Raw genomic sequence first — 15,779 nt, 5'->3', positions numbered from 1 at the left:
AGGTTGTACTGTTGGATCAGGGCCCGCTTGATGGTGTCGTAGCCCTGATCTGCCTCAGAAGGCAAGTCCCCAAGGATATCCAGGGCCTTACCCCTTAGACGGGGGGTCAGGTATTTGGCCCACTGATCCTTGTCCAGATGGTGCTGCAAGCAAGTCCGTTCAAAAGCAGTCAGGAAAGAGTCCAAGTCTCCATCCTTCTCCAGCACTGGGAAGTCCTCAACACGGACCTTTGGAAGTTTGGTGTTTTGAAGGTCACATGTGGCTGATGAGGGCCGGAGCTGAGCTAGCTGCAGCTGGTAGTCACGCTCTGCCTGGCGCTCTTCACGTGCTGCTTGCCGCTCCGCAGCCTCACGCACTGCTTGCCGCTCCGCAGCCTCAGCGTCACGCGCTGCCTGTCACTCACGCTCGGCCATGAGTATCTCGTAGGTATCCCGGTCTCCAGCCTGGAGAAGGGCCATAGCCATTTGAAGAAGGCTATCCGAGCCTCCCAGGCTCGGTGGAATGGCACGCGGTGATCTGCGGCCCGCTGCGGAGCCTGGTGATTCACTGTCCATTGCAGAGCGGAGGGCTGGCATCTGGCTCGTTGAGGACCCTTGGGTGAGCTGCTCCTCATCTTGTCCAGCAGTGCCAGGTTGTGCAATGTCCTCTGCAGAGCTGTTTTCTGGCGTCGAGCTCCTGGAGGACTCGTGGGCAACCTCCTCATTACTGTCCACAGCACCGTCCTCCCTCTCTTCGGCTCCTGCTTTAGCATTGGCCAGTTGCCTAGCTCTGCTCCTGGTGCCATCAGCCATTCTTGCAGACTTTTGGTCACTGACACAGAACTGACACCTGATGCCTCCACACACCTTACAGTATCTGCACTCTGACACTCTAGTGTTGAGCTAGTCTGAAGACCCCAGCAGCCACAGCTGCTGCAGGCAGTCTTTAGTGTCTGGGAGTATGGGTCTCACACTCACACACACTATTATCTCGATCCCACCGCTATGCCACCAATATGTCACAAACCACCGGGGGGGTCACTCAGAAATCCCCCGCGCTGGCTACCAGTACGTCACAATCGGGGGGTAACAAGTGGGGGTCACCCCTCCTTTATACCTCCCGACCGACAGACAGAGCACGTGACGCGCTCTCTAGCGCCCCTCTTATAGTCAGGCCAATTATGGAATTGCCCGACAATAAGCAAGGAGGCCGCTATACTACTTATGCCGATTATTGAAGGGTCCCCGGTGAGAGTAGGGTATATATTCCCCCAATAATCCTTGGCACAACTCGCTGCCACCAACCGCTTCACGGTAACTATTAGCCGAACACACAGACGTGGGATTCAAGATCGAGATAACAGAACAGCCCAAGATTAATTATATAATTTAATCAGCCTAAAGCACACTAGAAACTACAATATATACAATAGGGAATCTACAGAATATACATATGTCAGAGTACAGTTACAGATAAAGCATGGTTTACAAACAGGTATGCAATTCAATCAGTTACCTTGTGCGTCTGGCCACAGGGGGGCGCTGTAGACCAGGTTTCTAGGAACTCCCACAGATGTTTCCTGCACGTGACCCCCAGCGAAAAGAACACTGGAAAATGGCCGAAGTAGGGTTATCAACCTGGGCAAATCCAGGTCCCCTCCTACCTTAGTGACCTCAGAGGGAGCACTGCTCCACCCCTGGCTGGAGTTATGGACAATCCACAACATGGAATATGGGCCATAACTTTGCCTGGGAGCGTCGTAGGCGGACGCCGACGCTCTCATTGTGACAGCTATGAATTTAGCTACAGAACGAGAGGTTTCATGACTTGTCTACTAGTTCCCCATTGGCTGATATCACGCCTGGGGTATTTCCCAAGCTCCCGCTCCCATAAAAAGGGTGTGCCAGCATCGTCCGCATGCGGAGACACCATTTTTATGGTTGCCATATTTATCGGAAATATGGCTTGCGAGATATGAACCATTTTTTACTGGAGTCGTTCTGTCTGGATACTTCCAAGCTTGCTAATTAGATAGCAGCTCCTACCACAGGGTCACGGCAGGGAGTCATCCTGTGTCCATTGTTCCCACATCACCTAATTTCCATATCATAGGAGATGGCCATGGGATGTGACACCTTCACAGATGCTGGACATTGAGGACAAGAAGGGAGGGGGGCACTGCCAGGGGGTGATGAGCGATTATGACTGGAAGTCATAATTCATCTTCATATCCCGGGATTTGCCTCACAACCGCCCTCTACAGGAGAGAGATGGGGGGAATATACACATGCACCATCCTCCAGAAGAGATATGGGGAGATATCCTCACACCCTGCCCTCTAGTGGAGAGATGCGGGAGGAAATACACATGCACTGCTCTCTAGAGGAGAGATACAGGGGGATATCCTCAAAAACCACCCTCTAGAGGGGAGAAACAGGGAATAATATCTGCATGCACCGCCCTCTAGAGGAAAGATACAGAGGATATCCTCATACTGCCCTTTTAGAGGAGATAGAGGGGGGATATCCTCATACACCAACCTTAAGAGGAGAGATATGAGGAGATTTGCGTTTATACCGCTCTCTAGAGGAGAGATATGGGGGGGGGCATCTGCATGCCCCCCCCTCATACAGTGTCCTATAGAGGAAAATACTGGGGGATATCCTCATATACCCCCCTCTAGAGGAGAAATAATGGGGAATATCCTCATACACCGCCCTCTAGAGATGAAATATAGGGGAATATCCTCTTACACTGCCCTCTAGAGGAGAAATATGGGGGAATATCCTCATACACCGCCCTCTAGAGGAGAAATATGGGGGAATATCCTCTTACACTGCCCTCTAGAGGAGAAATATGGGGGAATATCATCATACTCCGCCCTCTAGAGGAGAAATATGGGGGAATATCCTCATACACTGCCCTCTAGAGGAGAAATATGGGGGAATATCCTCTTACACTGCCCTCTAGAGGAGAAATATGGGGGAATATCCTCATACACCGCCCTCTAGAGGAGAAATATGGGGGAATATCCTCTTACACTGCCCTCTAGAGGAGAAATATGGGGGAATATCCTCATACTCCGCCCTCTAGAGGAGAAATATGGGGGAATATCCTCATACTCCGCCCTCTAGAGGAGAAATATGGGGGAATATCCTCATACACTGCCCTCTAGAGGAGAAATATGGGGGAATATCCTCATACACCTTCCTCTAGAGGGGAAATATGGGGGAATATCCTCATACACTGCCCTGTATAGGAGAAATATGGGGGAATATCCTCATACACTGCCTTCTAGAGGAGAAATATGGGGGAATATCCTCATACACTGCCCTCTAGAGGAGAAATATGGGGGAATATCCTCATACACTGCCTTCTAGAGGAGAAATATGGGGGAATATCCTTATACACCGCCCTCTAGAGGAGAAATATGGGGGAATATCCTCATACACCGCCCTCTAGAGGAGAAATATGGGGGAATATCCTCATACACTGCCCTCTAGAGGAGAAATATGGGGGAATATCCTCATACACCGCCCTCTAGAGGAGAAATATGGGGGAATATCCTCATACACCGCCCTCTAGAGGAGAAATATGGGGGAATATCCTCATACACTGCCCTCTAGAGGAGAAATATGGGGGAATATCCTCATACACCGCCCTCTAGAGGAGAAATATGGGGGAATATCCTCATACACTGCCCTCTTAAGGAGATTCGTGCATTACATATTTTTAGCAATTAAATATAATTGTAAATATTTTGTTCTTTGACGGCAAACTGCGAAAATGAAGGTGATGGCTACTGGTAGTTACCGCTGTATTCATGTTTGTACGTGGAGGGGGACCATAGAGGGTGCGCGGCCGGTGCCATCGTCAGGCAAGCAAAGGAGACTCCATGTGCTCCTGCGTGGGCTTCCCCAGCGTGTGCCCCCTCCTCCTGTGCGCTCATAGAGGCGGAGCTTACTTGGGGGTGTCCCTCTATAGGTGCGGAGCTTACTGGGGGAGCCCCACTATAGGCGGAGCTTACTGGGGGTGCCTCTCCATAGGCGGGGCTTACTTGGGGGTGCCTTTCTTTAGGCGGAGCTTACTGGGGGAGCCCCACTATAGGCGGAGCTTACTGGGGGTGCCCCTCTATAGGTGCGGAGCTTACTGGTGGTGTCCCTCTATAGGCAGGGCTTACTGCGGGTGCCCTTCTATAGGCGGAGATTACTGGGGGTGCCCCTCTATAGGTGCGGAGCTTACTGGGGGTGTCCCTCTATAGGCAGGGCTTACTGGTGCTGTCCCTCTATAGGCAGGGCTTACTGCGGGTGCCCTTCTATAGGCGGGGCTTACTGGGGGTGCCCCTATATAGGCGGGGCTTACTGGGGGTGCCCATCTATAGGCGGAGCTTACTGCGGGTGCCCTTCTATAGGCAGAGATTACTGGGGGTGCCCCTCTATAGGCGGAGCTTACTGGGGGTGCCCCTCTATAGGCGGGGCTTACTTGGGGTGTCCCTCTATAGGTGGAGCTTACTGGGGGTGCCACTCTATAGGCAGAGATTACTGGGGGTGCCCCTCTATAGGCGGGGCTTACTTGGGGTGTCCCTCTATAGGCGGAGCTTACTTGGGGTGTCCCTCTATAGGCGGGGCTTACTGGGGGTGCCGCTCTATAGGTGCGGGGCTTTCTGGTTGTGCCCCTCTCTAGGCGGGGCTGGCCGGCCCACCCTTGGCGGGGTCATGTATAATGTATGGTGCTGATGAGCAGACTCTGACCCTGTGTCTTCTGTGTGTCTCCGCAGTCACGCCCGGCTCCGCTGCCTCTGTACCTGCAACAGGTGTACATACTGCCTGTGTCAGAAGCTGCTGCACTCTGACCTGCTCCAGGCCGTAAAGAACAAACTCTGCACCTCCATTGTGAACAGGTCCTTCATCTTATTACCAGCGTAGTCTGACACTAACCCGCGTACTGTAATGTGCACGCCGGATGTATACAGGGCCCTGCAAAAGTGTGCACACCCCGTGACCTTCTCCACACTTACACATTACAACCACAAGCTTAAATGTTACTGGGATTATATCACCCCAACACTGAGTATCAGTGACGTGGAAAGGACATGGATTGGATGGAGACGTGTGTGATCGGTGAGATTGGACGTCGACGTCTGTGATCAGTGAGATTGGACGTCGACGTCTGTGATCGGTGAGATTGGATGGAGACGTCTGTGATCGGTGAGATTGGATGGAGACGTCTGTGATCGGTGAGATTGGATGGAGACGTCTGTGATCGGTGAGATTGGATGGAGACGTCTGTGATGGGTGAGATTGGACGGAGACGTCTGTGATGGGTGAGATTGGACGTAGACGTCTGTGATCGGTGAGATTGGACGGAGACGTCTGTGATCGGTGAGATTGGACGGAGACGTCTGTGATCGGTGAGATTGGACGGAGACGTCTGTGATCGGTGAGATCGGATGGAGACGTCTGTGATCGGTGAGATTGGATGGAGACGTCTGTGATCGGTGAGATTGGACGGAGACGTCTGTGATCGGTGAGATCGGATGGAGACGTCTGTGATCGGTGAGATTGGACGTCGACGTCTGTGATCGGTGAGATTGGATGGAGACGTCTGTGATCGGTGAGATTGGACGTCGACGTCTGTGATCAGTGAGATTGGACGTCGACGTCTGTGATCGGTGACATTGGATGGAGACGTCTGTGATCGGTGACGTTGGATGGAGACGTCTGTGATCGGTGACGTTGGACGGAGACGTCTGTGATCGGTGACATTGGATGGAGACGTCTGTGATCGGTGACGTTGGATGGAGACGTCTGTGATCGGTGACGTTGGACGGAGACGTCTGTGATCAGTGAGATTGGACGGAGACGTCTGTGATGGGTGAGATTGGACGGAGACGTCTGTGATGGGTGAGATTGGATGGAGACGTCTGTGATGGGTGAGATTGGATGGAGACGTCTGTGATGGGTGAGATTGGACGGAGACGTCTGTGATGGGTGAGATTGGATGGAGACGTCTGTGATGGGTGAGATTGGACGGAGACGTCTGTGATGGGTGAGATTGGACGGAGACGTCTGTGATCGGTGAGATTGGATGGAGACGTCTGTGATGGGTGAGATTGGATGGTGAGATTGGATGGAGACGTCTGTGATCGGTGACATTGGATGGAGACGTCTGTGATCGGTGACGTTGGATGGAGACGTCTGTGATCGGTGACGTTGGATGGAGACGTCTGTGATCGGTGACGTTGGATGGAGACGTCTGTGATCGGTGACATTGGATGGAGACGTCTGTGATCGGTGACATTGGATGGAGACGTCTGTGATCGGTGACGTTGGATGGAGACGTCTGTGATCGGTGACGTTGGATGGAGACGTCTGTGATCGGTGACGTTGGATGGAGACGTCTGTGATCGGTGACATTGGACGGAGACGTCTGTGATCGGTGACGTTGGATGGAGACGTCTGTGATCGGTGAGATTGGATGGAGACGTCTGTGATCGGTGACATTGGATGGAGACGTCTGTGATCGGTGAGATTGGATGGAGACGTCTGTGATCGGTGACGTTGGATGGAGACGTCTGTGATCGGTGAGATTGGATGGAGACGTCTGTGATCGGTGACGTTGGATGGAGACGTCTGTGATCGGTGACGTTGGATGGAGACGTCTGTGATCGGTGACATTGGATGGAGACGTCTGTGATCGGTGAGATTGGATGGAGACGTCTGTGATCGGTGAGATTGGATGGAGACGTCTGTGATGGGTGAGATTGGATGGAGACGTCTGTGATCGGTGACGTTGGACGGAGACGTCTGTGATCGGTGACGTTGGATGGAGACGTCTGTGATCGGTGACGTTGGATGGAGACGTCTGTGATCGGTGAGATTGGATGGAGACGTCTGTGATCGGTGACGTTGGACGGAGACGTCTGTGATCGGTGACGTTGGATGGAGACGTCTGTGATCGGTGACGTTGGATGGAGACGTCTGTGATCGGTGACGTTGGATGGAGACGTCTGTGATCGGTGACGTTGGACGGAGACGTCTGTGATCGGTGACATTGGATGGAGACGTCTGTGATCGGTGACATTGGATGGAGACGTCTGTGATCGGTGACATTGGATGGAGACGTCTGTGATCGGTGACGTTGGATGGAGACGTCTGTGATCGGTGAGATTGGATGGAGACGTCTGTGATCGGTGACATTGGATGGAGACGTCTGTGATCGGTGACATTGGATGGAGACGTGTGTGACAGTATCAGGCTTTCCTCCAGGATTGTCCTGTATTTAGCTCCATCCATCTTCACCTTCCCTGCCGCTGCTGAAGAAAAGCCTTCCCACAGCAGGATGCGGCCTCCACCATGTATGGCAGTGGGGAGGGTGTTCTCAGGGTGATGTGCAGGGTTAGTTTCCTCCACACATAGTGTTTTACATTTAGCCTTGTTCTCCTTTGGTCTCCTCTGAGCCCCTTCCTCCACTGCTCACTGTGGCCCCTAAATGTCATGTGAAAAAAGCTGCTCCGGTCGGATGAGACAAGGAACTTTTTGGGCTAAGTGCAAAACGCTTTGTGTGGCGGAACCTAACCCTGCACATCACCCTGTGAACACCATCCCCACCGTCACACATGGTGGAGGCCTTATCCTGCTGTGGGGAGGCTTTTTTCCAGCAGGTGCAGGGAAGCTGCTCAGAGGTGTGAAGGACAATCCTGGAGGAAACCTGTTACTGCAGAAGACGCGAGACCTCACAAATACTTGAGAAGTAAATTATTGAGAAGTTCCCGGGGTGTGAGTACTTTTTCAGGGCACTGTACTCGCAGTCTGTGTGCACGGCCGGCAGGTTCCTCTCAGCTGCTTTACCCACTAACCGACCACCGTCCCTGTAATCCGGCAGCTGATACTCCGGACGTCTGGATGTAGCCGAGCACGCTCCGGTCTTCGCTCTTTTCTTGCGGTCAGTGAATGAGCACAGAAGTGGACATCCTTACCTGCCCAATACTTCTCACAGCTGAGGGTTTGTTACACTTGTATGTAGACTGACGCGTGGTCACACACTGCAACAAATCCTCAGCTGTGAGGAGTCCTATTCTGCTTCCATTCACTGCGTGTGAGAAAGCGCCAAACATTTTATTACATGCGGAAAAGACTCGCAGAAGACGGCCCCGCTCCGATAACGGGAATCTGACAGCGCGGTGATGACAGGCGGAGCCCCAGAGGCCAGCGGTGTCACTGACCGGCTGCAGAGTGCTCTCCTGCAGATCTACCTGCTGCGCTCTGTATAACTCTGCCCACAGCACTCAGTATGACCACGCCAACAATACAGCCCCGCCCACAACACACAATATAACCCCGCCCACAGCACTCAGTATAACTCCGCCCACAGCACTCAGTATGATCACGCCCATAATACAGCCCCGCCCACAACACACAATATAACCCCGCCCACAACACGCGATATAACCCCCACCACAGCACTCGGTATAACCCCCACCACAGCACTCGGTATAACCCCCACCACAGCACTCGGTATAACCCCCACCACAGCACTCGGTATAACCCCCACCACAGCACTCGGTATAGCCCCGCTCACAGCACTCAGTATAACTCCGCCCACAGCAATCAATATAATCCGCCCACAGCACTCAGTATAAATCCACCCACAGCACGCAATATAACCCCCACCACAGCACTCAGTATAACGCCGCCCACAGCACTCAGTATGACCAGGCCCACAATACAGCCCCACCCACAGCACGCGATATAACCCCCACCACAGCACTCAGTATAACTCCGCCCACAGCACTCAATATAAATCCACCCACAGCACTCAGTATAACTCCCACCACAGCACTCAGTATAACCCCCACTACAGCACTCTGTATAACCCCCACCACAGCACTCGGTATAACCCCCACTACAGCACTCGGTATAACCCCCACTACACTCGGTATAACCCCCACCACAGCACTCGGTGTAACCCCCACCACCACAGCACTCGGTGTAACCCCCACCACAGCACTCGGTGCAACCCCCACCACAGCACTCGGTGCAACCCCCACCACAGCACTCGGTGCAACCCCCACCACAGCACTCGGTGTAACCCCCATCACCATAGCACTCGGTGTAACTCCGCCCACAGCACTTGTTATAACCCTCATCACTGCACTCGGTATAGCCCCGCCCACTGCATGCAGTATAAAGGCGGAGTTATACAGAGCCCATGAATGCGGAGGACCTCTGGCAGCAGCAGGTTTACCAGTCCTCAGTGATAATCCCTGTTAGTCGCACACTGTTGGAATCGGGGTCTGTGGCAACATCCTGCTGCTCAGATTTGGGGTAATGACCTGGAGACTGATCCCTTTTAGATGTCATGTCTGATGGTCCGCTGCTGTGGTGCCGGATTAGAGGGGGTGTGGTGTGGCCTGTAGTGTCTTGTGCTGCCTGGTGTCCTAGAGCTGCCGCCTGCATGGCTACTGCAGGGGTAGAGTGCTGCATACTGCGCTGTTATCCGCCTGCTGCATGACGGCGCTCTGCACTGACATCATGGAGCCGCCGCTCTGCTGTATCCGCTAGTTATTGCAGTGAGCAGTGTGCTCTGGTACTAGGAGGGAATGCTGCCCCCAGTGGTGAAAATCCGCTACTGCATGTGTGTGACCAGGGGTCGCCAGAGGAAATCTACAGCACTGGTATATCAGGAGGCGGAGCACAGGCCACTATTCTGCAGAGGGGAGGCGGAGCACAGGCCGCTAGTCTGCAGAGGGGAGGCGGAGCACAGGCTGCTAGTCTGCAGAGGGGAGGCGGAGCACAGGCTGCTAGTCTGCAGAGGGGAGGCGGAGCACAGGCTGCTAGTCTGCAGAGAGGAGGCGGAACACAGGCTGCTAGTATGCAGAGAGGAGGAGGAGCACGGGCCTCTAGTCTGAAGAGGAGAGGCGGAGCTCAGGCCGCTAGTCTGCGGAGGGGAGCTCAGGCCGCTAGTCTGCGGAGGGGAGCTCAGGCCGCTAGGCTGCGGGAGGGGAGCTCAGGCCGCTAGTGTGCAGAGGGGAGCTCAGGCCGCTGGTGTGTGCAGAGGGGAGCTCAGGCCGCTAGTGTGCAGAGGGGAGCTCAGGCCGCTAGTGTGCAGAGGGGAGCTCAGGCCGCTAGTCTGCACAGGCCGCTAGTCTGCACAGGTATAATGCAGGCTATAACTCGGGATCCGTAATGTACTGTCAGGCAGGCTCCTCCCCTGCGCTGGTCTTCAGTACTGTCAGGCAGGCTCCTCCCCTGCGCTGGCCTCCAGTACTGTCAGGCAGGCTCCTCCCCTGCGCTGGCCTCCAGTACTGTCAGGCAGGCTCCTCCCCTGCGCTGGCCTCCAGTACTGTCAGGCAGGCTCCTCCCCTGTGCTGGCCTCCAGTACTGTCAGGCAGGCTCCTCCCCTGTGCTGGCCTCCAGTACTGTCAGGCAGGCTCCTCCCCTGTGCTGGCCTCCAGTACTGTCAGGCAGGCTCCTCCCCTGCGCTGGCCTCCAGTACTGTCAGGCAGGCTCCTCCCCTGCGCTGGCCTCCAGTAATGTCAGGCAGGCTCCTCCCCTGCGCTGGCTTTCAGTTATGTCAGGCATGCAGCCTCCACCTCCTGTGATAGGCTCCTCCCTTTCAGCATGTGGGTGTGTGGTGCTGGGGTTTCGGGGTCCCTGGTGATCGCCCCTTTGTGTATATAAGGTTGAGTTCCTGGGTAGACGTCCTGGGAGAGGCGCTGATGACGGACGCAGAGAGCAGCCTGGGACACCAAGTGCACCCCGTCTCCCACATGGAACATTCCATCTTCATGGAATCATCCGCTGAGCAGCCGCCGGGCAGGTACCAAGTCGTGTGCCCCCTGAGGGGTGTGCCTGGGCACATATTAACCCCCTGGGCCTGTGTGCATGGACTGGCTGTATCTAACCTGCCACTATCATTAGGCTGAGTGGCTGCCACCAGCGGGAAACCGTTCACTGGCCCAAATGTGACAGACCAAGACGACCACCTACTGAACGGCCGCCCATTGCCGTGACACTTCCAACAAAGCAGTCATTCGTCCTCTCTTGTGTAACCGCGCAATGTGCAAATGTGCCACTGGTGGGGGACTAGAGCAAAGTGTCCTCCGCAGTGGGGACGGTTACTAGAGTGGAGCGTTTCCTGTGGTGGGGGCGGTGACTAGAGCGGAGCTTCCTCGGGGATGAGGGTGGTGACTAGAGCGGAGTGTCTCCAGGGGGGTGACTAGAGCGGAGATTCCCCGAAGGTGAGGGCGGTGACTAGAGCGGAGTGTCCCCAGGGGTGAGGGCGGTGACTAGAGCGGAGCTTCCCCGGGGGGTGACTAGAGCGGAGCTTCCCCGGGGGGTGACTAGAGCGGAGCTTCCCCGAGGTGAATGCGGCACGATGTAGAGCGCCATGGTGGTGACTTTAGTTGAGCGCCATGGTGGAGACTTTAGTTGCAGTGCGCCATGGTGGTGACTTTAGTTGCAGTGCGCCATGGTGGAGACTTTAGTTGCAGGTGGAGACTTTAGTTGCAGTGCGCCATGGTGGAGACTTTAGTTGCAGTGCGCCATGGTGGAGACTTTAGTTGCAGTGCGCCATGGTGGAGACTTTAGTTGCAGTGCGCCATGGTGGAGACTTTAGTTGCAGTGCGCCATGGTGTAGACTTTAGTTGAAGTGCTTCCTGCTTTCTTGCACAATGCAATGGCTGTTAGTACTTGCAGACTTGTACTGGCGGATGTTGGGCGTTGCAGTGCCGGGTGGTGGTCGCCGTACTGAGCTGGCGCAGGCGCTATACTGATGGCTTTTTTCTCTGTTGCAGGCACATGTCGCAGGCGGAGCTGAAAGGCTCCACGTTCTGGCTCCGCGCCAGTTTTGGCGCCACCATCTTTGCAGTATTGGGATTTGCTATGTACAAAGCTCTGCTGAAACAGCGATGATCCGGAAGGTGCCGTTGCTCCGCCCATGGACATTAAGCCCCGCCCATTCCTGGAATTATTTATTCATTGTATGATCGTTGCGTGTGGATTTTATGACCCATTTCCAGTATTCGGTCCCTGAGATCCCCAGGACCAGCACCGTGACCTGCAGACTGTGAGGCAGACATGATGCCGTCCAAAGCCAGCCTGATCCGTGGACCTTTTATGGTGGACACAAAGTGCCAAATGCAGAACCACGAGATACCGGGTGATTGGACAGCGACACTGGCGCCTGGGAGCGATAACGTGGAGCCGTCCCGGCCGTGGATCAGATATGGTGGACAGCGAGTAATCTGTGCTCCTCCTGTATATAATATACATAACTGGATGTCCAGCTGCCTTCCTGTAAAGCCCCTCCCCTTTCTCCCTCCAGATCCCGCCCCTGAGGAGCAGAGTTTTCTTTATCTGAATGTAAAGATAAATATTTGCGCTATTTTTTTAAGGCAGCATGCGGTCTGTGAGGTTTCCGCCATTAAATCCTAGATTGACTCGTGTATTTTTGGAATTAACAATTGAGCCGACTGCGGAGGACGCCATATTGTGGTAGTCTGAGTTTTTGTCCCCCCCTCTGATTATTTCTCTCTGTGTGACTGATGACGTTTCACCTTCAGACATCTGCACTGTTTATTGCGCACGTTTTATTTATCGACTGGATGTGGTGGTGAAACCCTGCCCATCAGCACTGGCCACGCCCATAACCATTGGCCCCCGCCCACTACTTCCATCATGGCCTTTGTACGCTGCATATCAGAAGCCCCGCCCATCACCGCTTCTCCCACCGGGCAGCGCACACCTTCACGGGTGACCACTGGGGGCAGCACCTTTTCTTCATCACTGACCTTTGTGTGGTTTCATTAAACTCCACCCTGTGAACCGGACTCTGCCTCCGCTCTCTTATTTCATATCCTCCAGCGAGATATGATACTGGAGATCATGTGTAGGGAGATATGAGGAGATTGTGTGGGGAAGTGTGAGGACATAGGATATATTCCGATTTATTAAGCCATATTCCTATAGCCGCCATCTTGTCAGGGTACGACCATATCTCTTGTGTGTGACTGGGCCTTAAGGCCTAAGGAGGCTTCAATCAGTATGCTAATTAAGGTGAGGAAATTGTCTGCAGTGGTGTGACCAAAAGGCAATCTATGATATGGAAATTAGGTGAGCTGTTTAGGCCTTGAGAACAGTAAAGGAAAGGAAGACCCCCCCCTCTGTGACACTGCAGAAGAAGTTACAAACTAATTAGGGGCATCCTGTACACCTGAGACACAGGCACCAGGAATAAATGTTTAATATCTCCTGAGCCGTGCTTCCTATAAACATGTCAAGCAGAAATATGGCATCCAGGCATTCCGACGATTCCAGCACATATTTTATATGAGTGTGGGACCTCTGTAGGTATCCCAAACTTGATATGGGCCAGTGGGGCACCAGCAGACTAACCATGTGTCCTATCATTGTGAAGGTAAAATCATAACTGTAAATATGAAAGCATTGTCGTCCGCCTACGACATTCCCAGGCAACGTTATGGCCAATAATCACTTTGGGATATTATTTTAGACTCAAGACAGGGGTGGGGCAGTACACCCCTGCGAGGTCACCAAAAGGGTTGGGGACATGGATTGTAGCTGGTTTTATAAAGGCACTGTGGCCATGTTTTGGCTTGTCTTTACTCGGGGGCAATGTGTCCGATACACATGTGAGGAAGTCCATGAAACCGTGGTCTACGGCGCCCCCCCTGTAGCCAGATGCATAAGGTAGCTGTTTGATCTGTATGCCTGTTACCTGTAAATGTACTCATATATATATATATATATATATATACTGTAAATTCCATATTGTATATATTGTAGTTTCTAGTGTGCCTTAGGCCGATTAAAATATATAATTTAATCTTGGGCTGTTCTGTTATCTCGATCCTGAATCCCACGTCTGTGGGCTCGGCGAATAGTTATCGTAATCGATTGGTGGCAGCGAGTTTATGCCAAGGATCATTCTGGGGCGAGCAGTGAGATCTGGGGGAGGTTTAGATATATTCTGTCCGCGGAGGTCGGGAGAATATATACCTTACTCTCACCGGGAGCCCTTCAATCATCGGCATAGTAGAATAGTGGCCTCCTTGCTTATTGTCGGGCAATGCCATAATTGGCCTGACTATAAGAGGGGCACTAGAGAGCGCGTCACGTGCTCGGTCTGTCGGGTGGTGGAAAGGGGGGCTGTAACGTCCACTTCCTACCCCCCGTTTCGTGACATATTGAAGGCAGCGGTGGGATCGAGATAATAGTGTGTGTGAGTGTGAGACCCATACTCCCAGACACTAAAGACTGCCAATCAAAAATGTGAAACCACACAATGGAGTAATATACTATCCAAAATTTTATTGAACAATCACAAACAAGTTAAAAGGAAGTGCACAATGCAAAACTCCCCATCCTTGTAACATTAAATAAGAGGATATAAGAACCTCACTACGTGGGGACCAGGACCAGAAGATTTTAGAACACTGTCTGACAAAATATAAGGCAAAACCGCCAAAACTGTATCAGAGTATGTCAAGGGAGGAATTTGGGTGAAGACTGCTAATGGAGTCTTTGTTTGGGATATTCAGAGACGGTGCCGTATTAGCTGTATACCAGTGCCGATATATCAATGTATCAGACAATGAATACATAAGACATGCTCTCCTTGAGCCAGCGTCATCAACTGAACTCGTGTATTCCAAGACACCCAATTATACAATCTGCATTTCTAACCTTGAAGCTAGAACAAGGAAATAATGAGTATTCAACTCCTTATTTTCTCCCAACATATCTTTGTTCGTTAAAACATTATTTCTGTGTAAACGTTACTGATAAGACTTTTACTCATCATTAAGAGACTTTCATCGGTTGTACATCTGTTCTCATTCTTGGTAACCCCTTCATGACTATACAACTTTAAATTATATTATGGGTCTACGCGATGGCTACATAGACTGACATAATTATGCAACTACATCTACATTTTGATTATTTATATACACAGATAGATATTCTTATTACGTTTGAACAAACAAGCTATAGCTCAGACGACCTCCACAAGTATATTCAATTATACTCCCAGGCAAAGGTAGTGACAGTCCCCCCTGCCTTAAACCAGGGTGTGGATAGTAGGATAATTCTCTCAGCATGCTGGTACTAATGTATCCCTGGCATGCAATAAGATAGATAATACCATAAATAACATACCGAAGGTTCAGGCAGAAGGGGAGCCGGTCCAGGGTCCACGCCCAACGTCCGTTTTTCGGGTTACCTTTTTCAAGGGCCATCGCACGCTGTCGTAATCCCATCACACTCACCCTTAAATAGCAGGTAAGTCCCCATCATTACTGATCCGACTGCCTATTGCGCGCACACGTGCATCACGATCCGGAAATGGTAAGCACTCAGACCGGCGGCAGGCGGTGACACTCCGCGCATACGTCGGAGAAAATTTCTCCGTGACGTCAGTATCACCTTAGATGCCGCCGGGTGTATGCACCCGGAAATCGCGTATGTACGGTGCGCTTGGCTGATCATAGATGAGTAAATGAAAACAGAATCATAAAAAACTAGTAAGATTTCATGTATAAGGAAGACATTCCCAGGTTTCAGGTAGATATAATTGGCATTTATAGCTCACTACCCCATATATATAATCCCACACAAAAAAGGGGCTACATAAGTATATTTATTATATGGTCTGCCTATGCAGAACCAATGCCCACCTGGCTAGTTATCTTATTAAATACGGATTTCTATGACAGAATATTCACATGATGTTATATTAAATAAATATAAATGGTACCTGTCACAAAACCATCAGAT

At 52.2% G+C, this 15,779-nt stretch overlaps 1 protein-coding gene across 3 annotated transcripts in view; it reads left to right on the top strand.

Moving 5' to 3' along the window:
* Window positions 1-12,811, top strand: part of LOC142312542 (mitochondrial Rho GTPase 1) — a 67,987-nt gene extending 55,176 nt beyond the window's left edge. Inside the window, exons 19-21 of one of the 3 annotated variants that reach the window (XM_075351525.1) lie at window positions 4,757-4,879; window positions 10,663-10,800; window positions 11,777-12,811. In XM_075351525.1, the coding sequence (XP_075207640.1) occupies window positions 4,757-4,879; window positions 10,663-10,800; window positions 11,777-11,894 (379 nt within the window). In that variant the 3' untranslated portion in view covers window positions 11,895-12,811. The remainder of the gene's footprint in view (window positions 1-4,756; window positions 4,880-10,662; window positions 10,801-11,776) is intronic. The other 2 variants (XM_075351526.1, XM_075351527.1) reach the window with 2 other exon arrangements.
* Window positions 12,812-15,779: the final 2,968 nt, after the last annotated feature.

The sequence above is a fragment of the Anomaloglossus baeobatrachus genome, chromosome 5 (assembly GCF_048569485.1).
Source record: "Anomaloglossus baeobatrachus isolate aAnoBae1 chromosome 5, aAnoBae1.hap1, whole genome shotgun sequence".
Taxonomy (NCBI): domain Eukaryota; kingdom Metazoa; phylum Chordata; class Amphibia; order Anura; family Aromobatidae; genus Anomaloglossus; species Anomaloglossus baeobatrachus.
The sequence above is the reverse complement of the archived record's forward strand: the minus strand, read 5'-3'. Positions and strand labels throughout refer to the sequence as shown.